The sequence below is a fragment of the Cucurbita pepo genome, chromosome 13, assembly GCF_057944985.1.
Source record: "Cucurbita pepo subsp. pepo isolate OVF chromosome 13, ASM5794498v1, whole genome shotgun sequence".
NCBI classification, from domain to species: domain Eukaryota; kingdom Viridiplantae; phylum Streptophyta; class Magnoliopsida; order Cucurbitales; family Cucurbitaceae; genus Cucurbita; species Cucurbita pepo.
In genome coordinates, this window is record NC_141810.1 from 1,776,153 (window position 1) to 1,800,810 (window position 24,658).

The 24,658-nt window shown below is 37.1% G+C and overlaps 6 protein-coding genes and 1 long non-coding RNA gene across 20 annotated transcripts; 5 read left to right on the forward strand and 2 right to left on the reverse strand.

Annotated features, from left to right (window-relative positions):
- The first annotated feature begins 490 nt into the window (after nucleotides 1-490).
- On the forward strand, nucleotides 491-1,699 carry LOC111783943 (transcription factor MYB12). Its single transcript, XM_087116718.1, has 2 exons — nucleotides 491-870; nucleotides 942-1,699. Exons 1-2 carry the CDS (start codon nucleotides 735-737, stop codon nucleotides 1,574-1,576), a joined length of 771 nt encoding a protein of 256 aa, XP_086972844.1. The 5' UTR covers nucleotides 491-734; the 3' UTR covers nucleotides 1,577-1,699.
- Nucleotides 1,388-5,733, reverse strand: LOC111783950 (uncharacterized). Of its 13 annotated transcripts, none has more exons than XR_015411458.1 (10): nucleotides 5,396-5,726; nucleotides 4,242-4,336; nucleotides 4,025-4,085; nucleotides 3,739-3,822; nucleotides 3,370-3,451; nucleotides 3,204-3,287; nucleotides 2,961-3,056; nucleotides 2,080-2,389; nucleotides 1,836-1,980; nucleotides 1,388-1,519 (listed from the first exon to the last, which is right to left on the reverse strand). It is a non-coding gene; the product is annotated as an uncharacterized LOC111783950 (long non-coding RNA). The 13 variants fall into 13 exon arrangements; XR_015411453.1 differs by having other exon boundaries at nucleotides 4,025-4,122; XR_015411455.1 differs by having other exon boundaries at nucleotides 4,025-4,122; nucleotides 4,193-4,336.
- Nucleotides 5,734-5,826: 93 nt separating this feature from the next.
- Nucleotides 5,827-8,425, forward strand: LOC147789620 (uncharacterized). The gene is made up of 3 exons (XM_087116719.1): nucleotides 5,827-6,072; nucleotides 6,836-6,987; nucleotides 8,019-8,425. The coding sequence occupies exons 1-3, from the start codon at nucleotides 6,003-6,005 to the stop codon at nucleotides 8,034-8,036; spliced, it is 240 nt and encodes a 79-aa protein (XP_086972845.1). The 5' UTR covers nucleotides 5,827-6,002; the 3' UTR covers nucleotides 8,037-8,425.
- A 446-nt stretch (nucleotides 8,426-8,871) lies between these two features.
- Nucleotides 8,872-11,521, forward strand: LOC111783981 (uncharacterized). 2 transcript variants are annotated; one of them, XM_023664801.2, is made up of 8 exons: nucleotides 8,872-9,008; nucleotides 9,591-9,774; nucleotides 9,875-9,986; nucleotides 10,064-10,146; nucleotides 10,292-10,355; nucleotides 10,457-10,574; nucleotides 10,985-11,139; nucleotides 11,266-11,521. In XM_023664801.2, the coding sequence occupies exons 2-8, from the start codon at nucleotides 9,644-9,646 to the stop codon at nucleotides 11,359-11,361; spliced, it is 759 nt and encodes a 252-aa protein (XP_023520569.2). In that variant the 5' UTR covers nucleotides 8,872-9,008; nucleotides 9,591-9,643; the 3' UTR covers nucleotides 11,362-11,521. The 2 variants fall into 2 exon arrangements, with proteins under 2 accessions (XP_023520569.2, XP_086985749.1); XM_087129623.1 differs by lacking the exon at nucleotides 8,872-9,008 and having other exon boundaries at nucleotides 9,635-9,774; nucleotides 9,870-9,986.
- A 510-nt stretch (nucleotides 11,522-12,031) lies between these two features.
- On the reverse strand, nucleotides 12,032-17,092 carry LOC111783954 (UDP-glucose 4-epimerase GEPI48). The gene is made up of 10 exons (XM_023664776.2): nucleotides 16,955-17,092; nucleotides 14,908-15,129; nucleotides 14,607-14,656; nucleotides 13,958-14,093; nucleotides 13,736-13,837; nucleotides 13,311-13,538; nucleotides 13,169-13,247; nucleotides 12,703-12,785; nucleotides 12,386-12,477; nucleotides 12,032-12,307 (listed from the first exon to the last, which is right to left on the reverse strand). The coding sequence occupies exons 2-10, from the start codon at nucleotides 15,085-15,087 to the stop codon at nucleotides 12,214-12,216; spliced, it is 1,044 nt and encodes a 347-aa protein (XP_023520544.1). The 5' UTR covers nucleotides 15,088-15,129; nucleotides 16,955-17,092; the 3' UTR covers nucleotides 12,032-12,213.
- Nucleotides 17,093-17,159: 67 nt separating this feature from the next.
- On the forward strand, nucleotides 17,160-18,964 carry LOC111783953 (cytochrome b561 and DOMON domain-containing protein At3g61750-like). The gene is made up of 4 exons (XM_023664774.2): nucleotides 17,160-17,375; nucleotides 17,661-18,060; nucleotides 18,165-18,439; nucleotides 18,510-18,964. Exons 1-4 carry the CDS (start codon nucleotides 17,160-17,162, stop codon nucleotides 18,798-18,800), a joined length of 1,182 nt encoding a protein of 393 aa, XP_023520542.2. The 3' UTR covers nucleotides 18,801-18,964.
- A 1,844-nt stretch (nucleotides 18,965-20,808) lies between these two features.
- Nucleotides 20,809-24,215, forward strand: LOC111783962 (SUN domain-containing protein 5). The gene is made up of 4 exons (XM_087116905.1): nucleotides 20,809-21,243; nucleotides 21,582-22,936; nucleotides 23,035-23,120; nucleotides 23,873-24,215. Exons 1-4 carry the CDS (start codon nucleotides 21,033-21,035, stop codon nucleotides 24,105-24,107), a joined length of 1,887 nt encoding a protein of 628 aa, XP_086973031.1. The 5' UTR covers nucleotides 20,809-21,032; the 3' UTR covers nucleotides 24,108-24,215.
- The last annotated feature ends 443 nt before the right edge of the window (nucleotides 24,216-24,658 follow it).

The window sequence follows — 24,658 nt, forward strand, 5'->3', positions numbered from 1 at the left end:
AATGTGCAATTTTTCTAAATATAAGAATATATTACTTTTTCTTTTTTAAAAAAATTACCAAAATATTCACAATTTTAAAAGTGGGGATAACTTCTATCAATCACTCAATTATTATTTAACATTTGAGATTTTTTTTTTTAATTTTTTTTTTTGAATTTTTAATAAATCTTAAATTTAGTCTTAATTATTAATTTTTTTTTTTTTAAAACTATTCTTTTATAAATTTTGAAAGAAAATGTATTTAGATATTGTATTTTTTTATACAAGAAAATTATTATTATTATTATTATTTTATAAATTATGATAAAAATTATCTTAATATCGATTAAATTTAAGATTTACTAAAAGTATAAAAAATAAAATAAAAAATAAATTTAAAACAATTAAAAATTTAGAAACTAAAATTACACGGAATTTGAAGACATGTAACCAAAATATTTGAATTTAAATAAACTCCAAATTAAATACGATTAAAGTTTAATTAAATATTTAGTAAGTAACTACCACTATATAGGATACTCGGAATAACATTATAAATTGAGATCCAATTCCCGAACACAAACAAAAACACTGAAGAAACAAAACGAAACTAAACTCTATTTCTCGTTGCACCATTGTTTTCAAATTTCTATTTTAGATCACCAATCAAACTCGCTCAGGTTCTTCCCCTTTTCAATTCTCTCTATAAAAAAGAGAGTATATTGTGTAGCTCCACAGCTCTCACTCTCTAAGAAATGGGAAGAACATCATCATGTTGTTCCAAAGGAGGCTTACACAAAGGGCCATGGACTGCTAGAGAAGATGCATTGCTTGTCAGCTATATTCAACAACATGGTGAAGGCCATTGGAGAGCCTTGCCAAAGAAAGCTGGTGAGTTCTTCAATCTTTTCTTCTCCATTCATGGAGTTGTTTCTTAAAACACTCTCTATGAATGAATTTAGGTTTGCTTCGATGTGGAAAGAGTTGCAGATTGAGATGGATGAACTATCTTCGACCCGACATTAAACGTGGCAACATAACCCCCGACGAGGATGACTTGATTATAAAACTACACACTCTACTTGGCAATAGGTGGTCTCTCATTGCCGGTAGGCTTCCGGGGCGAACCGATAATGAGATAAAAAACTACTGGAATTCCCATCTAAGCAAAAAGTTGGCAATAACCAAAGACAATGTAGGAGAGGCAAAGAAGGAGAAGATCATCACTACAAACTCTGCAAATGGAGAGCCATCAGACAGTAGAAAACTGGCCCGAGTTTCGAACGGCGATAACTCGAGCAGTGGCATGGCAAGCGGGCTACCTTTTTCGTCGGGAAATCAAGGAGGTGGCGGCGAGACTGATCGGTTGGCTGTGAATGGAGGAGGAGAGATTGAGAAGCTGAAAGGAAGGGAAGAAATGGAAGAAAGTGGGGATATTTTTGCTGGGTGTGAAGTTTTCTATGAAGGGTCGTGGAATTGTTCTGAAAATAGAGAGAGAATTGAAGAGGTTGAAGATGATTCTTATCAACAGCTCCTCAGCCTGCAGGGAGAAGATTACATTCAGTTAGAGTCCTTCATTGATTACTTCTTAATCTGATTCTCTCTCTCCTCTTTCTCTCTCTACTGTATATTTCACTATTTTGGTTTGGTGGGTTTGAAGTTGAATGATTATTAAATATATTGCCTTCATTACAAAAAGTGGCTCTACTTTCTATTATAAGTGCGTTGCAATATCTTTGGGTTATTTTAGTAAGGGTTACTGTTCAGAGAGTTCGTGGCCAGTTGCACTGTGGTAGATTTCCAATGGTCTACTCTAAATCGAGTATCAAATATAAATGAATTATAAATATCGTTACCGGCAACGAGGCAACGAGTCATCAGTGTCAACCCAAGCATGACTCATAACTCGACTAGTTAAGACACGTGCTCTTGATCAAATGAGCCATCCATGACTTGATTTGACCCTCCAGATCAATGTGTGAACGGTTTAACTCTAGACTTCTTCTGTACACATTTTCAAGGAGTTAAATAATTCATGCATGATGCAATGCCAGACATGAAGACAGAATTCAAAAGGGCCATAAATCACCCCAGACTGACCTTCGAGCTTGATGATGTGAAGTAGGATTCTTACTCTGTTACAATGACTCGCTCAACGATCCCTCCGAGGCATCCAGTTTTGTCGATCGACAAATATCCATCGATACATGCCTGCCCCTTCGAATTGGTGAAAATACAATCCTGCCCCAACCACCACCAAGATCAGCAAGCGCCTAATCTCCTTGTTCCTCTCCTCCCTCTTCTCCATCTTCATCAAGAGTTTCAGTTTCCATGACATCAGAATCATATGTATCTGGATCCACTTCTTGGTATGGAACAATATCTTGTGTGTTCAACTTTATTAGATCCTCTGCCATGGGCAAAGTAAGGATAATATGCGAAGGTGTCTCAGATCCATATATTTTATTAAACACTGAGGGTGCAACCAGATTCTTCATAAGAGCATTCAAGATCTACAATAAAAGATGGAAAATCGCTTTCCCCACAAAATCTCTTTTACTTTCTTTTTAAAAGAACTCGACATATAGAACTGAATGAATCTACGTCGTCTAAGAAACTTCTTGAATATTAATCATAATTAAGCATACAAGACATAACAAAGTAATATTTGATATACTCATTTTATGTGTTCAGATACTACCCCTTTAGATGATCATTAGGCATTCACTATCACACAGACTTAACACTGAGTGGTATATCTCAGGTATTTCGAGCCACTAGAAAAATAAGAGGTGGGTGCAAGATCCAAAAGCGAGAGGGCAAATTGTCGGTCACGAAAAGCAAACAGGGAAATTGAACACATGAACATTGCAACTTCTCTTGTTAAAAAATGATCAAATATCCATGTTAAGCATAAGATAACATACAGCTGACAACATGAATGCTTAAGAAACAGGGGATTGAATGCTAAGAAGAGGAACCTTGTAAGCTCATTGCGTAGATGTCCTCTCCAACCACTGAACAAAATGGCAATACTTCCCAGAATTCTCTAATGGACATTTTCCATCATGAGGACACTGATTAGAAAGATAGAAGCAAGTACAGAATATTAAGCAGATTAGTACCGAGGAAAAAATTATACATATATCAAAAAAGGTAAGTAGGGGTGGAGTATTTCAAAATTATAAAACCAAGAGAACAGAGAAAGAACCTGTTATACTCACAGGAGCAACTACATATGCACCGAATTTTTGAGTTACTAAGTCCTTAGAAGACATATTCTTGTTGTTTTCAGATTTATACCATTTCTATATATCAGGAGAAAACGTGATCATTAATGAGTAAAAAAAGATCCACTGTCAAATAGATGCAATAAAAATATCAACATACCCTTTTTTTCCATCCATAATATATTAGATCGGATTCGAGATATGATATTAGATCCATGTGGTGTTCTAGGTTCAACCAAGACCTAAATCACGTTCACATTTCGTAAATTACATGAAGAAAAATTACACTTCAGACTGCAAAGGCCAAAACAGAACCAGTGAAACAGGATGTAGGCTTGCAAGAAATAAAGTTTTGGAAAAGAAATTCCTGCAATTTATGGTACTTCAAGGTTGTAATATGTATGGCAAGAAAACGATCGCCAGAAATTCTTCTTGTTACTTATAGATTCAATATACAGTCATATTATAAAAGAACAACAAGTATCAGAAAAAAGTTGGTATACTTGATGCCCAAAGCTAAAATTTTTACCAGAACATCTTTCGTAAGATTCCAAAGCTGGCGTACAGTGGTTACCCTGTCCTTCAATGACGGTATCTCTCCAAGTGCATAAGACTTGATCCCACAGATATAAGATGAAACATCGATTAGTACTCTGATCTACCAAGCTACATTACCAGATTTTTTCATGCTTGCAGTGATTTCAGAGATATAAACAAAAGAAAAGGGAAAAGAACAAAAGGCAGGAGCCAGGAGCTTCTTGCAAAGAAAAATGTTCCAAAACATACTGGTAAAGTATTTCGAAAGAGTTACTTACGGCAATAACAAGGTCATGTTCTCTCTCTCACTTACTAATATCTTTGTTAAGCGCCTGAATGCTGTCATAACCATGAATAAGTGGCAAGTTCTTTAGGCCTAAAACAAATACAATGCGTAAATTTTGATGTATTTATAAGAAGAAAAACAAGTGTTCTACAATAAGTACCAGTTCACAATTACAAATTGCAGCAAGAAAATGGAAAATTCCTCAATACCTTGTATCAAACTCCGCCCAGCACGTTGCATTGATTGTTATGGTTCTACCATATTAACTTTCTCTATAGAATGGGGCCAGACCTCTCGCAGAGCCCTAAAAAAATGAATTAGATCACAATTGTGATCCCACATTGGTTGGGGAGGAGAACAAACCACCATTTATAAGAGTGTGGAAACCTTCCCCTAGCGTCGTTTTAAAGCCTTGAGGGGAAGCCCGAAAGGGAAAGCCCAAAGATGACAATATTTGCTAGCGGTGGATTTGGGCCGTTACAAACGGTATCAAAGCCAGACACCGGACGATGTGACAGCCTTCTCGCTGTTCCCCGAAGGGGGGTAGACACGAGGCGGTGTGCTAGTAAGGACGTTGGGCCCCAAAGGGGGTAGACACGAGGCGGTGTGCTAGTAAGGACGCTGGGCCCAAAAGAGGGGTGGATTTGAGGGCGGTCCCTCATCGATTGGAGGAAGGAAAGAGTGCCAGCGAGGACACTGGGCCCCGAAGGGGTGGATTGTGATGACATTGGTTGGGGAGGATAACAAACCACCATTTATAAGGGTGTGGAAACCTTCCCCAAGCAGATGCTTTTTAAAGCCCCGAGGGGAAAGGGAAAGCCCAAAGAGGATAATATCTGCTAGCGGTGGATCAGGGCCGTTACAACAATGTAATCAGCTATTATAGGCTTATGACAGTCCATGCATTCAACATCAAATAAATGAATAAAGTAGCCTGTGAAATCAAGCATAACACTTTTTACCAGAAAGCTGAACCAGTGCCAGCACCAAAATCCAATACATTAGATGGAGAGAAATCGGGTAGCCTTCTACGAACCAAAGTGCATAACGTGTAAAAAAGGAAAAAGAAGTTATGAAAAAATCATTCGCAATCATAGAAACCGACCTGAATATGAGAATGACTTCAAATAAACAGCAAGCTCCCAAATATAATCATACAAGTTTCAGTAAGAACATGATTGAGTCTTAAATCGTTAAATCCTTTATGATAACTATCATCTGAAGCCTAATTCTTTCCACTAAATATTTCACCATATTCAAATGCATTCTCATATGCTATTCAATTCCAGTTCATTTCTCGAATTTCTGACGATGAAAGATAGCTAATATAGTGAGTTAGTAAATAAGCAGAAACCTATGCTACCTCGTTAAGAACGGGAGGCGACGTAAGCAATCGTCTCATCGTCTCTGTACTGAAAGCCAATATCACCATAGCAACTCTTAATCTTCCAGCGCTTGGATTGCTCTACTGATTTCAGAGGATCTTCAACAAGTTCCTTTGAAGAGGTTGCTGCCAACTGCAGATTAACATCCTTGATACCACTGAATGATTCCGACAGCCTCAGCACCTTAGTGTAGTACTTCTTGCTCTGGAATGCACAGAAAACGCCATGGAATGAGACGCATAGAGAGAAACACAATCGCACAGAATTCCGAGGAAGAAACGAATGGAGAAAGTGTAACCTCGACGACGTAATTTATATTTTAAATAATTATTAAAAAAATGGATAAAATGGATAAAATGTAAAATTAATATTATTTTTATTAATTTAGCCATGCAATTATTTTTATTAATTTGGACATTTTCCCACATTTCGTCCATATTCCATAAAAACTCCGACCATTTTGCACCACCGCACTACCTCCCACCGTCGCCATTTGCTTCAAATCGCCGTCGAAGATCTTCCTCCGCCACCTGCGCAGAGCGATCCTACAGAACATCACCAAGAAAGCTACCATCACCGAGCAATATGGCTGGAGTCAAGGGCATCAAGAGAATCCCTCGCATCAAATTCCCTAAACGACATCCCAACCCCTCTGGTTCGCTTCTATCTTCCCTTTTTTCTGGTTACTTTTGTTTATTTTGATCGATGATCTTCCTCAAACAAGGAAAATGATCTATGAACATATGAAAATTGTCGTCCGTGTTTGTATTCGATCGTCTCTGTTTTTCCTTTCGTTGATTTTTGACTTGACCTGTATTTATGGCTTTGATTCTGTTGTACTGTGGTTTCTGCCATCGTTTGATTGCTTGTTTGCTTTTATGAACTGCTGTAGAGACTAAAGATTTTTGTTCTCTTTTCAATTTAATGGTTTAATCTTATGAGTGTTGGCTTGTCTTTGAAATTTCTACATTTGATTAGCATTTTGTTAACCTAGATTTTGAAACCTAATGACACAGATTAGTAACCCAAGCCTCACAGAGTTTAGAATGAAACTTGAATCAAAAAGTGGGGAGGAAGAATTTTGTGAGAGTTTCAATTTGACCCATAATTTGTTTTCTTATTTGATGAGGTTTGTATGAGAGGGAAGTTGATTTCTATGCCTTTTGGAATGCTGAAATGTGTGAAATTATGAATCCTTCTGTAAATTTATATGCCTATTTCATTACCTTCTCTTTGAAAAGAATGAACAGAAGAAGGGCTTGGCGATGTGTTAAAATTGTTTTATCTGTTGATAATTTGATTTAACGGACACCAACCTGACATTGATGGATGATCATTAACGTTGAGTTGTACATGTCGTAATCTATCGATTGTCGAATTCTGTCTTCGTGGTGTGTTTTATGAAGAAAGTTTTACAGGATCTTCTTCGCAAACTCCATCAAGCAGTGGAGTGGATAGTCAAAATTTCATCTCGTCCTTGAGTGAAACTGCCTCCAAAACTGTTGATGGAAAAGCCTCCCTTCAGCCTAAAAGGACACCATTGTCCAATGAGGAGATTGAAGCTATTTTGGTAATAGAATCTATTCCTATTTGGTGGCTGCTTGCTTGCTTTTATCATTGCTGATTGATCTATTGTTTCTTATAATGCAATGTGCTTCAAGCTTTCAATTTCGACTTATTGCAAGAAAATCACCATGAGATGCATACCTTAAACCTTAAAAAATATGATCTGGTCACGTTCTGTACTTTACTATGTGTATCGTTGTCGAAGTAATGACTAGCGAGTCGAGTGCACAAATCATTTGTTTGTGATTAGGAGATTGTGTTTAGTTTGTTAGAGTTTGTTCCTTCATGGAACAAGGAGTTGATGCATTTTCGTCGAGTATTATTGTAAAGCCCGAGTAAAAGAGGGATACAAGAATGAGCTGAGACCACATTTGAATTTGAATGATCTTGATGATTGAGACAGACTTTAAAAGAATTGATGTGACTATCTATGCCTACCAAGGTATTGGGAGGGAGTCCCACATCGGATAATTAAGGGGATGATCATGGGGTTATAAGGAATACATCTTCATTGGTACGAGGTCTTTTGGGAAAACCAAAAGCAAAGCCACGAGAGCTTATGCTCAAAGTGGACAATATCCTACCATTGTAGAGAGTCGTAGTTCCTAACACAAGGTGCACTTTCCTTTTCAGTGACTCAATTATAAAAACTTTACAGTCAAACATGCTTAGTTTGGAGCAATCCTATGTTGGATAGTCTCTTAAAAAAATTTCTACGAAGCATGTAAGTGAGGACAAGGCGTGCTAAAATGACTTGTAGTGGTCTGTAAGAATAATCTTCACTCTTAAAAGCAACAAGTAGGTAATTTCATGTTGTGGGAACACAGGGTGTTACGATTATGCATTTCACTTGGATGTAGCGATGTTAACTTCATGATGATGTACGTTTAGCGGCACGCCTATATACTCCATCCATGACATCATTTCAAATTTTGATTACTAGAATGGCTTTGCTTCTATGAATCAGAATCCATTATTCCCTGTGTTTGTTTTTGCTGGGATATTCTTGCTCACAATTCTGTAACTCATTTGCAGCTGGGTGGCTGCGTCTGATGAGCCTCGAGAGTGAATAAAACTATGGTTGTGGTCAATTCCTTTCTCCTATTTCAAAAGTTACAGTTTCCAGTTTTGAATAATACTATGGTTCTGAGATTTCTATATGTAAATTGGTTTAAATCTTTAATAAGAGGAAGCTCTATACTTCCCGATCGTATGGAACAAATGTTCTCGAGCTTGAAACTTCAATTTTGAATTTGTAGAAAGTCTTCATTTGAGCTTGTTTAAGGTCTTCGAGTTCTAGCTTATTGAAGGTGTTCATCGCGGCTTGTAGTTTCTTAAGGTCATGTTTGTTTCATACGAGTTGTGCTTTGTTTTTTTTACCGTATGAATAATTTGTATTAAATTATTTATAACAATTATAAAGTGATGAGTATTATTGTCGGGATGGGATGTCTCATCATACTTTTTGCTTCCGATTTTACACGAAATGGATAATATTATATTACAAAAAAATTAAAAATAATTATTAATTACCAAATTTAATTACATAAATTCTAATAATTTGTCGTTTAAAATAATAATACATATCATCATGTGTCAGTATTCTATTAGCGGTAGGCGAGGCATGTGTCATGTGTCAGTCAGCAGTATTCTCTTAGCGGTAGGCAAGGAGATGATTGGCAAATGTTCGGTCGAAATTTGATCTCATTTCAAAGGTTAAATGTTAGGGTGATATTTGGTAAACTCTAGATTTAACCGATCTAAATTAAAAATTAGGTTAAATTTTGGTTAACCAATCTAAATTATATTCATAAAAATTAGGTTAAATTTTGGTTAAGTGCAAAAAATAATTGCAAAATTTTAATTAATTAAAAAAAAAAACTAATTGGAGGGTAATATGGTCTTTTCATTATCAATTGTCATGATGAAAAAGCACAACTACTGTACCGGACGCAAGAATCTTTTTGCTCTGAGTGGTCAAACGAAACCACATTTCGTGAACTCCAGCTCCTCTCTCCCGAACAGGTGCGAAACTTTTCTTCTTTCCCCCCTTTTTTGTGTGTTTAATTCTAGAAGTTGCCCCAAAATTCTTCGGGAATCTGTTTGTTGTTTGATTAATTGATGAACATCCGGATTCCGCCATGGAAATTGTTGCTTTTTTGGCTTTGTACTGAGAATCTCCCTTTAATTTTATCAGAAAAACCATGGTGATTTCTGGGTTTTTCTTTGAGATTTTAGCGAAATCTAAATTTCCTTTGTTATCACCACTTTTGAGTTAAGAACTGGTTGATTTAGACTAGCCATGATCTGAGCGGATGGAGTTTCTTCTTGCCATGGAATCTGTGTACTTCTCTAGATTTCGATAGAACAGATTTAAAAATAAGGAAATAGAACAATTAGTAAGCTTAAATCACTTTCTAGGTTTTATTTCTTTCAAAATTTGCAGGAATATTATTTAGGGCTGAATTGATAATGATTTCATCTTTAGTTTTCTGCTCAGAATTTCCTTGGTGTATTGTTTTTAAGTCTTTGTTCATAAAACTTTTGGATGAAACTTAAACTAATCCATTGTCAATTAGGAGTAAAGTTTTTTCTCTTTCTTTTTAGCATCCATTGTCTCTTTAGTTGTGCAATTCCTGCTGCAAGTTACACTCATCTTAATGGATGATACCCCCACAAGGATAAAGATTATTCCAGATCACTTTCAAGTTTCAACTTCGGATTCAGACTGTTCCGAAAATAGGACCCCATCTTCATCCACAGAACACCCGAGTGTACACGATTCATCGAGGTAGTTATTTCTGACTTCTAGATTGGAGTGAAACCAAGAAAATTTGAGAGAAGAGACAACTAACTCATTGGATTATTGTTCTTGATTTGGTGTAGGATAGGTCACATGACCATTCTTGGAATCGGCGAAAACTAAGAAGTGCTGCATTCATGTTGAACTTGCTGAGTTTTCGGCGCCTGTCGTGGGGTTCGGGCAGTGATAGTCAAGAAAAGGTAATTCGTCATACATGTTTGCAATGTTATTTGGTTAATTTTCTCATCCATTGCTGAAATGAATCTTCAAATTGCAGGTTGTGTTGACTGCTGTGGAAGTAGCAACATTGCGGTCGGAGATCGCCAATCTTGAAGAGCGGGAAGCTCACCTAAGAGCTCAGTAAGGAAACCCTTTATGCTTGTTGATAACTTCACCAAGTTCTTTTAGACTCCATTTGATAAACCATTTGGATTTTGATTTTTGGTTTTTGAAAATGTCTTCATCTGCATTTGAAAATGTCTTCCAAGAATTTTCTTCTGAACAGGTTGGAACACATAGATGAAATTCTGCGGTCTGCTCGTCTGTCGGGCTATTTGTACATTCGATCCGTATTCACTTTTCCCCTATCTTCTTTCAACACTTTATATGTTTACTATAGCTTCTATTGTACAATTGAATGCCTTTTTTTCTTTTTGTGTGTGTCTTTTAGAGGTGGGAAGCTCTACCAGGAGAACCTCCGCCAATTGACGATACCGATGTCGATGATTGGCTTCCCCGCTTCGCTGTCCTACATGGAGAATGTATATATTTCTACTTATCATCTACAGGTACTCCAACCTCCTGCTGATATTTATTGAACACCTCTGGTTAATACCAATATATATAGATTTGTGTGAGATTCCACGTCGGTCGGAGAGGTGGGGAACGAAGCATTCTTTATAAGGGTGTGGAAGCCTCTCCCTAACAGACATGTTTTAAAAACCGCGAGACTGACGGTGATACATAACGGGCCAAAACAGACAATATCTCGTAGAACAGTAGAAACTTATATATACGGCATGTTACGTTATGCCATGTTTCAATGATATAAATATGAACTAGAACAGGAGTGAGCTTTCTAATACTATTGTTCTTAGTATCATGAGGAATGGAAATCTTGTTGTTGGAAAGTCAACTTATTTCGATATAACTAGGCCTTCAATCCGTTCGCTAATGAAATCGAACAACTTATGGACAGATATTAGCCCTCAGGATTCCACCCTTCTAGCTGACATTGTTGAAGTGGGTTCTCTGCCGAGCATTTCCCGCGAAGATGAAGATGTAAGATATGCATTCTACATCTCAACACGTCACGGGCTGCGATACGAATGCTCGAGCATTTCCAAGATTCAGGTATGTTTCTAGTTCGTTCCGTGAGCGTTTTGGTTGAACTGAACATTGTACATAATAAATTATGGGGTTGAAGAAGTGGTTATTGGTCTGAGAATTCAAACCCTTTCCATATTCTGTGTTTGTCAGGTGGACTCTTGGTTATTGGCGTTGCAGAGTGATTGCAAGATGGGATGTGGAAATGGAACTTCTGATTCAAATAATGGAAATATTAATGTAAAGTAATTAAGAATGATTAACAAATTCTTTAGCACGTAGTTGTACAGAACCCCACTTTTTTTCCTCTGCTTGTTTGCATCAATTCATTATTGATTACTCCTAAATTTGTCGCTGTATAAATTTTTATCATAAACTTAATTTTACCTTTTGCTCGAAAATTTGTTAACGTTTTTGTATGCTTTCAATATGAATACATATATATAGCACAATTTTGCAAAGGAATAACCCACTTGTTTCTCGAGAAGAGTGGAAAACATGCTCAATATCATTTGATATTCATATTTTTTTCACGAAAAGCAAACATGAGATAACAAATCCAGTCTTTCACAAAGATTTTGAATAGCTGTCCCGAATGAATTCAAGTTATTATGTTTTGCTCAAACAATTTCCAATCATAGTCCTTGCAGGTCATCCATATAATATACAAAAATTGATAAGTTATAAAATGGCATTAGACTTTTACGTTGCTTTTAGTTAAATTTTAGTGGTATTTAAAGGGTCGAAATTACGAGATTCAACTGATGTAAGGTCCAATTTGATAAAATCGAAAGTTTTGAGAGAAAATGGTTCGGGTAAAAATTAAAATTGTGGCCTATTGTGAATTACATTGTTTTTTTTTCCTGGTAGAATTTGGAAAACAAAAACCATATTAGAAAATTCCAAAGGAAAAAAAGGATAAAGAGAAACAAACAAATACTAATAATCTCGTGGAAGATAAACATTTCCGACTCAAAAGAGGACCAAAAAGTATCACTGCAATGGAGGGATCGATCGGGTTCCGCTTATTCAAACTCAGAGGGGGCATCAAAATGGCCAAAAGGAAAGGGCATTTAGAATAATCTTAAGTGGAAATTTGGTTCAGTTTTTGGGGGCTGAAGCTTCATAGCCATAAGGATTTTTGCTTGCCCAGTTCCACTGATCTCTGCACATTTCTTCAATTCCATACTTCGCCCTGTACAACAACAAGTAAACAAATAAGCTGATGATTGATTCATACATACATATCAATAGCTTTTGTCAACAATCTTACTTCCACTTCAGCTCCTTCTCTGCCTTCTCTGTTTCGGCATATACGACTTCGGCATCTCCCGGTCGTCGCTCCGCCATCACAAGGGAAATTTTCTGCAAGTGGAATTCGATGTCATTGTATGTGTTGCAACTCAACTCAACTCAACTTAACGCATAAGCTAGACTCGATGGGGGACGTAGGTTTACATTTCCTTTCAAGTTTGGATTTAGATGTTAATGTGACTCATGATGTCCAAATAGGAAACGTCATTAACTAGTTAACGATGATGCATTGTTAACGTATATGGTCATCAGTGGCGAAATGGAGTAGCCTCTTACCTTTCCAGATGCCTTCTCAAATGCTGAAACCATCTCCAAAACTGAAGTACCCTTTCCAGTTCCCAAATTGTAAACCTCGCAGCCTGTGGATAAATACCAGACACTGTTATCCTTCCCCCATTGACAAGTATCACCATAGGCAGCAAAGTTTCCATGGTATACAAGCTCAACAATGGTGCAGGCATTGTATAATATGGGAAAATCAATCCAAATAAATTGTAGAGAGATGTTAAGGGTAGGGAAAGAATCTTGGATATATACAAAAAAAAAAAGAACAGGATCTTCACGAATATGAAACTGTTTGGATGGTGTCTAAAAATAACTGCATTGAATTGAAGCTCAAAATAGATATAATATTGAGGACGTAAGAAGGAAGCACTTGACTTTTAAGGTATTATCATTAAGTAATATCATGGAAGCATAATATGAGATTGTGAAATGACCGAGCAAAAGCATTGGAATATACCTATGCTGGGATCATCCACTTTGCGCAATGCAGCAATATGCCCATCAGCTAAATCAACGACATGAATGTAATCACGAACCTACACAAGGGCAGACAATAACTACCGAAGCTCGAATAACAATTTAGAAGATACTACACATACCCCTGTTCCATCCTTGGTAGAGTAGTCAGTTCCGAAAACTGTCAAGGCTGGCCGTCTGCCAACAGCAACTTGTTGCACAAAGGGCATCAAGTTGTTGGGAATTCCACGGGGGTCTTCGCCAATGTCTCCACTGGGATGAGCACCTACTGGATTGAAGTATCTAAGCAATACGATTTTCCATTCTGAATCTGATCGATAAATATCACGGCATATTTCTTCGATAAATAGCTGAAAGGGAAAGAGCAAATTCAGTCATCTCGATACGCATCAATGAGTACATGTCTCTTGTTTGTTTAAGGTTTTCACTCAACCAAAAAACAACTACAAATTATCCAAGTAGGTTTTCTATATCAAAAAACTGAGTAGTTTCCTTTTCTAAATAGCATTTAAGGTTCCATGCCAATTCAATGTAATGTAGTTTGCACCTTAGTTCGTCCATAAGGGTTTGTTGCAGATAAAGGGAACTCTTCAGTGCAAGGGACTTTCTTTGGCCAACCATAGACTGTAGCTGATGATGAAAACACAAGCTGACAAGAGACCAAGTTTTGAAAGACTTGTTAAGTATTTATATTTGCAATGTATCAAAACAATAAAATTCTTTCAGTAATGAACTTTTTTACATGGAATTTAATAACATGTCAGAGAACCTTTTTGCACCCATGAGAAGCCATAACTTCAAACAGGACAACTGTTCCAATTATGTTGTTATCGTAGTAGAGCAGTGGCTTTTGGACACTCTCGCCAACTGCTTTAAGTCCAGCAAAGTGGATGACAGCATCGAATCTGCAAAAACAGTTTGAATTTCCATAAAAGTTGTAGAATGCAAAAAGAAAGGAAAAAAGAAAAAGCAGAAAGCAACAAGCTTAATGTACGAACATTGAGAGAGAACGAGGGACCTAAACATTCAACATTTAAGAGACCTAAGCAATTGAAGACCAAGTCAACACATTATTTTTCAATAATCTAGCATGATGTTTCTTGATCTATTTCTTCCTTTTAAGTCTTGCCAAATTTAGCTATGTTCATGTTATGAAATTAATGAAGAGGAAATTTTAGTGAGCATTTTCAAATACTATATTGAAAAAGGGAGAAAAAACTTATGAAAGAGGGGAATGGATTCCATCCTTCCACGTCCAGGGCATCTCCAGAGATGGACCCCTTCCCTTAAAGTTTCGATTGGGCAGCACCAAAAAGGCCAAAAGACATGTGCACAAAGATGCTTTCTGTACCCAATGGCGAAAATGCGAGTCCTCAAAAACAATGTATGAAAGGTAAGAAAGATAAATGGATCCTTACTTTGTCGAAGCGAAAACCTTCTCAAGAGCCGGTTTATCCCTCAAATCAAGCTGCGAGAAACAAATTCACAGTCATAACAACATCAAAAGATCGTCCATCGCATTGTAATTTCAGATCAAGAACCTTCTAGAAAAATCGAAATATGTAAACATGCATTTCGAAGAAATCGCAAAACTCACATACAGGATCGGAAGAAAAAGAATCAAAATCCATGAACAAACACGATCCACAGTTTAACACACCACATCAAACGCATAATCTAACAGGAAATGCAAAAATAGGAGAAAATCAAGCCAGAAACCTTGTGAAATGTGAGGTTCTTCCCCGAATCCCCAGCCAGATCTTTGACTCTCCGAATAGCAATCTCGGAGGAATTATCCAAGTTATCGACGACGACGGCCTTGTAGCCGCCGAGAAGAAGCTGAAGAACGGTGTGGGAGCCGATGTATCCAGCTCCACCAGTGACCAAAATGGTAGCCATGGCTGATGCTCAGATAGAGAAACAACAACTGAAGGATTGAATCTGTGGAGAGGAGCTTGGGATCAGGATCAGGAAGAGAAGAGGGATTGAATTTATAATATTGTCGAGAAATTGATTACAGAGAAGTTACGGTTACTTGTACAACGACGATTCTGCAACCGGAACATAAAAATTATTTGTGATTTAAAAAATTAAAAAAAAAAAATGAAACAGAAAAGTGAGCTTTCCGTGTCAAGTTTATTATTATTACTTTTTGGTCCTTCTTTTTGTAGTTTATTGTATTTTAATCCCTCTTAATTTTAATTATCAAATTTTAGTTATTATATTTACAATAAATTTTGTAGCTTCCATAATTCTTATATATAGTATTTCAAAAAAAAAAAAAATTATAGAAAATACTTAAGTAATAATAATAATTTTTATACATAAAACAAACAATATAAATTAAATACAATAAATATATCTATATAACTCGTGGGACTGGCGGGAGTAGACGTAGAAGTAGGGAGAGATTTTTTCGTTTAGATTAATGGGGCCAAGAATGTAATTATATTCCCTCTCTGTCCAATTTTCCGACCCAATTCGTCTCGCTCCGCTTCAAACGAGACCTTTTAAGTTTTATTTTCAAGTATCATATATTAAGAAAATTTTCTTATTTTATTGGTGTAATAAATGTTTTTTACATTTAGATAATGATGTAATCAAAACTACGGGTTGAACTCAGATATGAATACCCACATCGTTCCAACTTCGGACCTTCAAAGTTCATACTTTTTTTTTAACACTAAACAACAACCAACGATGAAATATTTCATTCAATCGACGATACATTTTCGTCAATCAACAGTATATTTCTTTCAAACAATGAACGAAGGTTTTGTTTGCAATAAACAAATTTTTTTAAGGCAGCTTCACGAGCAAAACCCAAAGGGCATATATGTAAAATCGTTCTTAGTCTAACAAAATTATGAATACTCGAAAAGGATAAAGTTTTTGGTATGGGTTTAATTATGAGAGCTTTCTAAAGGTCAAAAAAGAAAAACTTAATCATATTTGAAGGGAACAATTGAGTTTTGCCTTTGAGTGAATCATACACAACAAATTCACCTAACAAGACAACAGGACATTAGTAGGCCCCCTCCAATTCAAATTTCACATTAAAATAATTCTCTTAAACTTTTAAAATCGGGTCGAGTCAGTTTTGGCAGGCAAGAAAATCTTCAACTAAATCAATTAGGTTCAAAAATTCTGTGCATCCATCTTTCGGGTCACGGTGGAATTGCAATTTCCTCTATAAAATAGTAAAAACTAAGAATACTACAACAATAAAAATACTCGTGTAAACTTTAAACTTTGTCTAAAAAAACATCACTAAATTTTCAATATCTTTAAATATTCGGAAAGTCTAAAAGACGTCCGTACCATTAGTTTTGAATGAAAACCGTTACGTACTTTATTTCAAAAATATTATTAAAATTTTAAAGAGTCTTTCAAATATACCCCTAAACTTTAAAAAGTTCCATTAATACCCTTCCATTTTTTTAAAAAATTCAAAAATATCATTCCTATTAGTGCTCTATTTAAAAAATACCCATAAAATCTAAAAATAACATTAACACCCAAACTCAATAAATATTTTTAAAACGTAATACTCTTGTTTACCTATTAAACTATTTTTAATAAAATTGATCCATATTATTGAAATTTTTAAAAGTTCATAGGTTCTTACTAATCTAGATGAATTTAAACTAAAAAAAAAAAAAAAAAAAAAAAAAAAAAAAAAAAAAAAAAAAAAAAAGTGTGTTAAACAAGAAGGAAAAAGGTAATTAAAAAAAAAAAAAAAAGAATTAATGGTTAATCCACAAACCAAAATGATGGGGCTAAGATGCTTGGGTTGATGAGAACAATGGTCAAGCGTGATCCATTGACCTTCTTCCTTCTCCACCTTCCACTTGTTTGATCACAAAGCTGTGCTTCCATTGATGGCTACCTCTGGCATTACCAGCAAGCTTTCTGCGTAAACAGAGAGAATTAGAGAACAAAAATGAAAAAAGAAATGGAAAGCTAAGAAAATGGCAGTTTCAAATTCTTCTTCAAACAAGCTTCTCCTTTCACTCTTCTGCTTCATATCCATCATCATCGGATTCCAGCTCAAAGCCTCCGCCCAATCCGACGGCGATAGTTCCGGCACCTGCAATTCAAATCTCAGAAATGTTCTTCCCTCTCCTTATTCTGATCTCTCCAGCCTCGCCTGCTCCCCCATTTGGGAACGCAAGTTTTTCTTCAGTGTAACTCTCTCAATCCATCATTTAATTTCATCCTAATTCATACCCAATTCAAAATTTAAGAAAGGTAATAGAAATTTAGACCCGTTTTCTTGTAATTTCTTTACGATGCTTTTCAATCTTCTTAGATAAATCGATGGAGTAGTGTTTATGAGGTGTAATTTTCAATATCAGAAACCAAATTGAAAAGAAAAATAATAATAAGCAGAAATCAGAGGAAGAAATCCAAATTTGATAGCTAAAATCTCATCCAATTCCGACCCAATAGTTCTTCGTGATTCGATGCAGTTTTTCGAAGACGGTAAGAACGTGATGACGTTCGTTTTATCAGGGAAACACGATCATAAATGGATTGGAATCGGATTCTCCAGAGATGGACATATGGAGGGATCGAGCGCGGTGGTGGCGTGGGTTGAAAGCAACGGCGTATCAGGAATAAGGCAATACTATTTGGGAGGCAAGAACATGAGTAAAGTCATACCTGACAAAGGCGATTTGCGATTCACCAGTGTGAGCCCTGTAGTTGTTGTTCGTGGAGATTTGATCTACATCGCTTTCCAGCTCCAGTTCGCGACATCCGTGGCTGACCAACACATTTTATTGGCAATCGGCTCTGAAAATCCCCTACAAAATGGCCTTCTCCCCAAACATATCAACAAGACTACCACCTTAATCGAGCTCTCCTCAGGTTTTTCCCCCAATTTCTTCTTTCTACAGAGCGATTTTGAAAAGCTTGACATAAACGAAACCCTAATTTAATGGATTTTCCGTTTTATGCTGCTCATCAAATAGGGCAAAAAGTAGCGCCCAACGTTCAAAGGCGATACCACGGACTGACGGCGATAATAGGCTGGGGCATTATTACGCCCTCCGGATTGATGATCGCTAGGTACTTTCGACACATCAAACCAATCTGGTATTACCTTCATTCTTCAGTACAGTTCGTCGGTTTCTTCGTCGGAATCATCTCCATCTCCATAGGACGCAATCTGTACGAGAAAACCGATTTCCCCAACCCGACGCACAGATTCGTCGGATACACTGCATTTTTTCTTGCAGGTCTCGAGGTTGGTAAGGCAACGAACCTCATTTCGCCCTAATTTGTTACCAGATCTGAAACTCTGTATTCTGCTACAGGTTTGCCAGTTCATTGGACGGCCATCGATGGACTCCAAACGCCGGCCGTACTGGAACTTCGCTCACTATTGGGTGGGAAGAACCGCAATGGTAACCGCAGTTTTGAACATCTGCGTCGGCTTCAATGGAAACCGTACTGACAATCAAGACCTGAAGATAGGTTTCGCGATGGCGTTGGTGACTCTGTTGACAGTAATGATCGTCCTCGAAACACGGTTGCGGAGAGAAAATGCGATTCCGAAAACCATTGTTGATCAACCGCCGGTGTTTCGAGTGGTTGATGAACATTAGCTAGTGGAAATAGATAGTGCCTATGAGAAACATTAGTGTTCGGTAATTTATAGCATAGAGATAAAAAGGAGGAAGTTGATTGTATCATATAATTTGTCTAAGAACAAATATGATAGCCCACAAAGTCAATTAATTATCATTGGCCCGCTCGCCGATATTGTCCTCTTTCGGCTTCTCTTTTAGACGGTTATAAGTAGTTTCAGAGCCCAATAGTGTGCCAACGAGGACGTTGGGCCTCCAAGGAGGTGTAACATCTTAAGCCCATAGCTAGTCGATATTGTCCTCTTTTGACTTCTCTTTTAGTCGGTTATAAGTGGTTACAGAGCCCGGTGTGTCAGCGAGGACGTTGGGCCTCCAAGGAGGTGTAACATCCTAAGCCCACATCTAGTTGATATTGTCTCTTTTGGCTTCTCTTTTAGTTTGTTATAAGTGGTTACAAAGCCTGATATTGGACGGTGTGCCAGTGAGGACGTTGGGCCTCCAAGGAGGTGGATTGTAAGATCCCACGTCAGTGAGGGAGAGGAACGAAGCATTCTTCACAAGGGTATGGAAACCTCTACCTAACAAACGTTTTAAAAACCGTGAGGCTAACGACAATATGTACTAGCGGTAGGCTTAAGCTACTACAGATGCTTTCACGTGTTAATTTGGTCATTTCATAGGATTCGAGCTGTAAATTGTGAAACTTATGATTTATACGAGAATTTTGACTATTTGGAGCTAAGAGGAGAAGTTTAGGTCGAGAATTCCTGAACAAATAGTGTCTCAACATTGTCCAAAGTATCTCAACACTCAGAATCATGCAAGCAACCAAGCCTCAAAACCGACAAGCGTTGCGTCTAGACACTACGATTTTGGAACTTTTGTCGCTTAACGATGTGGGGCGCTCGCCACTGTTGTTTTTTATATGTAGCATTAAAACAGCGTCCTCAGTGTTTGAATGTTGTCTCAAGTACCTCGAATTTATATTAAAAATTTGCGAACAATTTTGAAAAAATGGGGTAGCATCAAGACGTTGTTCCAGGTATCTCGATGTCGAGAGTTTAATTTGCTCCTTGAATATGGGAGGAAATTGGCACTTGGAAGCAAATAAACAATGTTCTTCTTTCTTAAAATTTTATTTTTAACCCTAAATAAAAGGTTCAAATATTTAAAAATTTAAAGTTAAGGACGTACTAAAGAATTTTGAAACAAGAACGAGACATACTTCAAAATTTATGAACTAAACGGCACGTTAACATTTCTTTTATTGGCCACTGCTTTATGTTATCTCAGTTTGCTGCCATTATTTGTTCGTCTAATTTGTATATCAAATTAATATTTAAATTAATCGAAAAAAATGAAAAACTGAAGATCACATAATTATATTTTAAATTAAAAAAATAATAATAAGTATTTAAACGTTTAACAAAATTAATATTTAAATTTTATCATAGATAACTAAAATTTTAAAATATTTATTAAGTAATTAATCTTTCTATCATATAATATTCAACATAATTTCTAAAATATTACCAAATATTTATTTATTAGATAAATTAGTTTTGTATTTTTAATTTTGATATAAAAGTAGGGTGGGAATGAATCTCCCTCCCGAGCCCCATATAGCTCGGAAAAATTTCTCTCAGCTCCTCATTTACAAAGATCTTTAGAACGGGGTCGACCTCATTTAGGGGCGGGAAAGAATTAATTTTGTGTTTTAGTTTTTGATATAAAGACGAGACGGAAATGAATTTCCATCCTCAGCCCCATTTATAGAGGAGAAATCTCTCTCGGACTCCTCGTTTACAAAGATCTTTGAAATGGGGTCGGTATGTTTTAGTTTTGATATTAAAGATTCCCGCCCCATTCAGCTAGGAGAAATCTTTCTCGGCTCTCGGGAAGATCTTTAGAATGGGGTCGGCTAGCTCCTAGGTTAAATGGACATCTGGTTCGGGTTGTTTTGTCCATGTCAGCAAAAGCAAAAAAAAAAAAAAATATATATATATATATATATATATATATATAGCGAAAAAATTGAGGAAGAAATGATTTGGTTTTGATTAATACAAAACCCCCGAATTAAACGGTCTTCTTCTCTAATGGGGAGAAAGTGGTTTCCGCTACTCTTGGAGTTTGGAGCAATGAATCGCCACAAACATATTGAAAAATCCATGGCCTCTCCATTTCCATTACCAAGCTCTCCATTACTGAATCTCTCCGTCTCCCTCTCTCGCATGATCGTAGTTGAAGATGGAGAATTCTCAAGACGATCTGTTGTGTATCAGATGTCGGATCAAGAAGAGGAGCAGAAATGGCAACATAGATCACGACACCGAAGGCCAGAACAACTGCCGTAACATGGGAGCCAGTTTCTATGATTTCTTCTGCTCTTTGCTCTTTTCCATCTCTTGTCTTGCCTGCTTGCTCTACTCCGAGCTCATCTTTGGCTATGGCGACGCTGGTACAATCCTCCAACCTCTTTACTTCCCCTTTTGTTGTTATTATTATTGTTCTCCCGAACAGGATAGCGGATACTTTTTAGTTGATTGTTTTGGTACTGTTTGATTCATTTTTCTACAATCTTTCGCTGTTTTATTGGTAATGAATCCTTGGTTTGAAATAGGACAAAAGTAATTGATTCTGCGTCGGTATAATCTTGGCTGATCTGGACGCTTTTTGTTTAGAAATTCTGTGTTTGATGATGGTAGGATTAGTTTGCCGATCTGTAATGTTTTGGAAGGTTTTTCCTTCTACTTGTACCTTAAATTAGGGTAGAATGACTTCAGTCATATTTTCCAGGAGATTCTTCTTCTGTGAACAAAAGCACTGTTTGCCCTAGTAATGGAAACCAGAAGCTGGGTGAACACGCCTATTCATCCAGAGCAAATGGAAGAAACAGTATGAACTCTGGATCGTCTTTTGAACTTAATGTGTCAATGAACTGTAATGAATCTTATGTTCATCACAGCTATGCAAATTCCAATTACTCACTTCTAGAGTCAAAGGAATTTGAAGAAGCAGTATTGAGTGCACTAGGATATTCATCTTTGATGTGTAAAGTTCAACAGCCAGAGAAGAAGCCACGCTCAGCAGAACATCAGGAAGGTCCTGGTAGCAGAACTTCTCACTCCACTTATCTTAATTTGGATGAATTCCGCAACATTACAATGAAAGATAAAGAAGGAAAAGTGCCTGATCAGTTAGTTAACATCACTCATCGGCTTGAACCCGATGGATCGGATTACAACTATGCGTCTGCGTCGAAGGGTTCAAAGGTGGTTGCTCATAACAAGGAGGCAAAAGGAGCATGTAATATATTGGAGAAAGACCATAATAAGTACCTGAGGAATCCTTGTTCTGTGGGAGGGAAGTATGTTGTGATTGAGCTCTCAGAAGAGACCTTAGTTGATGCTGTGAAAATTGCAAATTTTGAACATTATTCTTCTAATTTCAAGGAATTCAATTTGTCTGGCAGTTTGAGTTATCCTACTGAAACATGGTCTAAATTGGGGAACTTTGTTGCTGCTAATGTGAAACAGGCTCAAGTCTTCAAGCTGCCTGAACCACAATGGGTTAGGTACTTAAAGTTGGATCTGCTTAGTCATTATGGGTCAGAGTTCTACTGCACATTGAGTATAGTAGAAGTCTATGGTGTTGATGTCATGGAGAGGATGCTTGAAGATCTCATTGTCACCTCTTCAGAAGCTATGCCCAAGAAAAATTCCCTAGAAGAGCCTAATTCAACCGTGTCGCCTTCTTTAAAATCAGATGTTGGCGTAGCTAATGAGATAGAAAATGATGACAATAACTTATTGAGGGCTGGGGCAGGGACAGAAAGCATGGATGATCCGACGAGTCTTGGTCTAGAGGTTGCAAAAAATCCCATGAATGTTAACAAATTTCCTGACCCTGTAATTGAAGCTAGACAACAGCTAAACGGTAGAATACCTAGTGACACTGTCCTGAAGATCTTGATGCAGAAGGTGAGGTCACTTGAGGCTAATTTGTCTGTGCTAGAGGATTATACCAAAGAAATGAACCGACGACAAGGGAAACTTTTACCAGATCTTGAGAAAGAGATGGATAGAATGTCATTGCTTCTGGAGAATACCAAGTTAGTCATCAAGGATCTCATGCTCTGGAAGGAAACGACTGTGAGTTACTTACTACTTTCTTGCATCTTCTGAGTAGTTACTACAATAAAGAGCTCCCATCGTTCTGATAGTACTTGTATACCTTTACCACTTTTTAGGAAAAAGAAATGGCTCACTTCAAATCATGGAAGATGGCTGCTATATTGGAAATGAATGAATTGGTCAGAGTGAATAATGTGCTCAGGTTAGATAAAAAAAAAAAAAAAAAAAAAAAAACTTCTCCAAATACACAAGCTTTATGTACTTGTTTTTCTTTTTCAACAAATTAGCTGCATCCGTTTGGTTAGTGCTGTGTGTCTTATATTGGCCAGACCCAAAACAGCAGAACTAGTTTTCATTGTCTCTGTCGGTAGAATTAGTGATTCCACTTTCCATTCACGATGTGTGGGTTAACTAGGTTCCCTAACTTTCCCGCACCTGGAGGCAAGCTTCCTTGTCCCCGTTTCCTTCCCCGACACCAATTCCCCATGCAATATCCCACATGGTTAAATCCTCATTGGACAGGCAGGACGGGGATGGAGACAGGAAACATATTCTTCGTTACCCTCTCCCAACACTGCCTCGGTGACATCTCTACTAGGAAGGGATGGATTTATACATTTTATATTGAATTTTAAAGGCTTAAATGTTAGTCATCACATGAATTTCTTAAACTTAAGGTAGTACTCCAAATTGGAGACCATAAACCATTTGCCAACCTCCATTTTTCAAAGATCAAAATATGTGTAAGAAAAACCTAATGGACTTTGAGGATTGCATAACATGGGTAGCATTTTGAAGCATAGTTGAGATGATTTCAATTTATTTTTTGTTCACATATTTATCTGAATGTTCATCTTTTGACTTCCATCTCTCTTACTAGAAGCTGATTTTTCTGGTTATCCTTTAACCTCCCCTCCTCCCCTTCCCCCTGCCCCTCACTCTCTCTTATTACAGCTTAGATATTGAAAAAATATCCAGCGACCAAACCATGCTAGAAAGCAAAGAACTAGCGGTGCTAGCCGTGAGTTTTCTTTTCATGTGCATTGCAACTCTGAGGCTACTATCTGCTAGAATTCTCACGTTCATTGGAGATTGTCAATCTGGGAAGACGTGCTCGACGAATGGGGTTTGGGTATGGATACTTGTTAGCAGCATGATGACGGTAATCCTTGCTTTCATATATAGTTAGCAACTGTTATTTCCTTTTTGTAGTTCTAGTTTGGATACCCTTCACCCTTTATGGAAAAATACAGAGGAGAGAGCTTCATTCACCATGGATTGTTACCCTGTAAAACAAGACCATAAAAAGGGTCCCCGGAGATGGAGGAAAATGAGGTAAGCTGGAACCCTTTCCTCCTTAGCCACTCAATGCCCCTTCTACTCTGATGTATTCTTCAAACGCGGCTAATTTTAGGTATTATAAATATATTTTGACTGAGCTCTTCTATTTTGACTGTGTATACATAGCTATCATTTTCTAGCCTCGGAAGAATGCTATACTCTGATGTTACTATTTCTTGCTCCATAGATGCCAAAGCTTAAAACCTTATAACCTTATTTGAATTTCTGATTAGTTGACTCTGAAAGTTCGACGATTATATAACATGACAGGAGCAGGGGATCGATCTACTGAACCGTTGAGATGGTGAATATGTAATAATTTAATGTAATAGATGTTAGACGAACACGACTCTCCACAATTGTATGATATTGTCCACTTTGAGCATAAGCTCTCATGGC

What these genes read in the sequence shown, in the direction of transcription:
- LOC111783981 (XM_023664801.2), top strand. Translation starts at nt 9,644, where the DNA reads ATGGATGATACCCCCACAAGGATAAAGATTATTCCAGATCACTTTCAA. An exon ending in GCTATTTGTACATTCGATCC is followed by an intron (nt 10,356 to 10,456) that starts GTATTCACTTTT and finishes TGTGTCTTTTAG; the next exon opens with AGGTGGGAAGCTCTACCAGG. An exon ending in CGAGCATTTCCAAGATTCAG is followed by an intron (nt 11,140 to 11,265) that starts GTATGTTTCTAG and finishes TGTGTTTGTCAG; the next exon opens with GTGGACTCTTGGTTATTGGC.
- LOC111783953 (XM_023664774.2), top strand. Translation starts at nt 17,160, where the DNA reads ATGGCAGTTTCAAATTCTTCTTCAAACAAGCTTCTCCTTTCACTCTTC. An exon ending in AACGCAAGTTTTTCTTCAGT is followed by an intron (nt 17,376 to 17,660) that starts GTAACTCTCTCA and finishes GATTCGATGCAG; the next exon opens with TTTTTCGAAGACGGTAAGAA. An exon ending in CTTAATCGAGCTCTCCTCAG is followed by an intron (nt 18,061 to 18,164) that starts GTTTTTCCCCCA and finishes CTCATCAAATAG; the next exon opens with GGCAAAAAGTAGCGCCCAAC.
- LOC111783954 (XM_023664776.2), bottom strand. Translation starts at nt 15,087, where the DNA reads ATGGCTACCATTTTGGTCACTGGTGGAGCTGGATACATCGGCTCCCAC. An exon ending in ACCCTTATGGACGAACTAAG is followed by an intron (nt 13,539 to 13,735) that starts GTGCAAACTACA and finishes TTTCCCTTTCAG; the next exon opens with CTATTTATCGAAGAAATATG. An exon ending in CTACCAAGGATGGAACAGGG is followed by an intron (nt 13,248 to 13,310) that starts GTATGTGTAGTA and finishes GCCCTTGTGTAG; the next exon opens with GTTCGTGATTACATTCATGT.
- LOC111783943 (XM_087116718.1), top strand. Translation starts at nt 735, where the DNA reads ATGGGAAGAACATCATCATGTTGTTCCAAAGGAGGCTTACACAAAGGG. An exon ending in AGCCTTGCCAAAGAAAGCTG is followed by an intron (nt 871 to 941) that starts GTGAGTTCTTCA and finishes GAATGAATTTAG; the next exon opens with GTTTGCTTCGATGTGGAAAG.
- LOC111783962 (XM_087116905.1), top strand. Translation starts at nt 21,033, where the DNA reads ATGGAGAATTCTCAAGACGATCTGTTGTGTATCAGATGTCGGATCAAG. An exon ending in TGCTCTGGAAGGAAACGACT is followed by an intron (nt 22,937 to 23,034) that starts GTGAGTTACTTA and finishes ACCACTTTTTAG; the next exon opens with GAAAAAGAAATGGCTCACTT. An exon ending in AGAGTGAATAATGTGCTCAG is followed by an intron (nt 23,121 to 23,872) that starts GTTAGATAAAAA and finishes CTCTTATTACAG; the next exon opens with CTTAGATATTGAAAAAATAT.
- LOC147789620 (XM_087116719.1), top strand. Translation starts at nt 6,003, where the DNA reads ATGGCTGGAGTCAAGGGCATCAAGAGAATCCCTCGCATCAAATTCCCT. An exon ending in ACGACATCCCAACCCCTCTG is followed by an intron (nt 6,073 to 6,835) that starts GTTCGCTTCTAT and finishes AAAGTTTTACAG; the next exon opens with GATCTTCTTCGCAAACTCCA.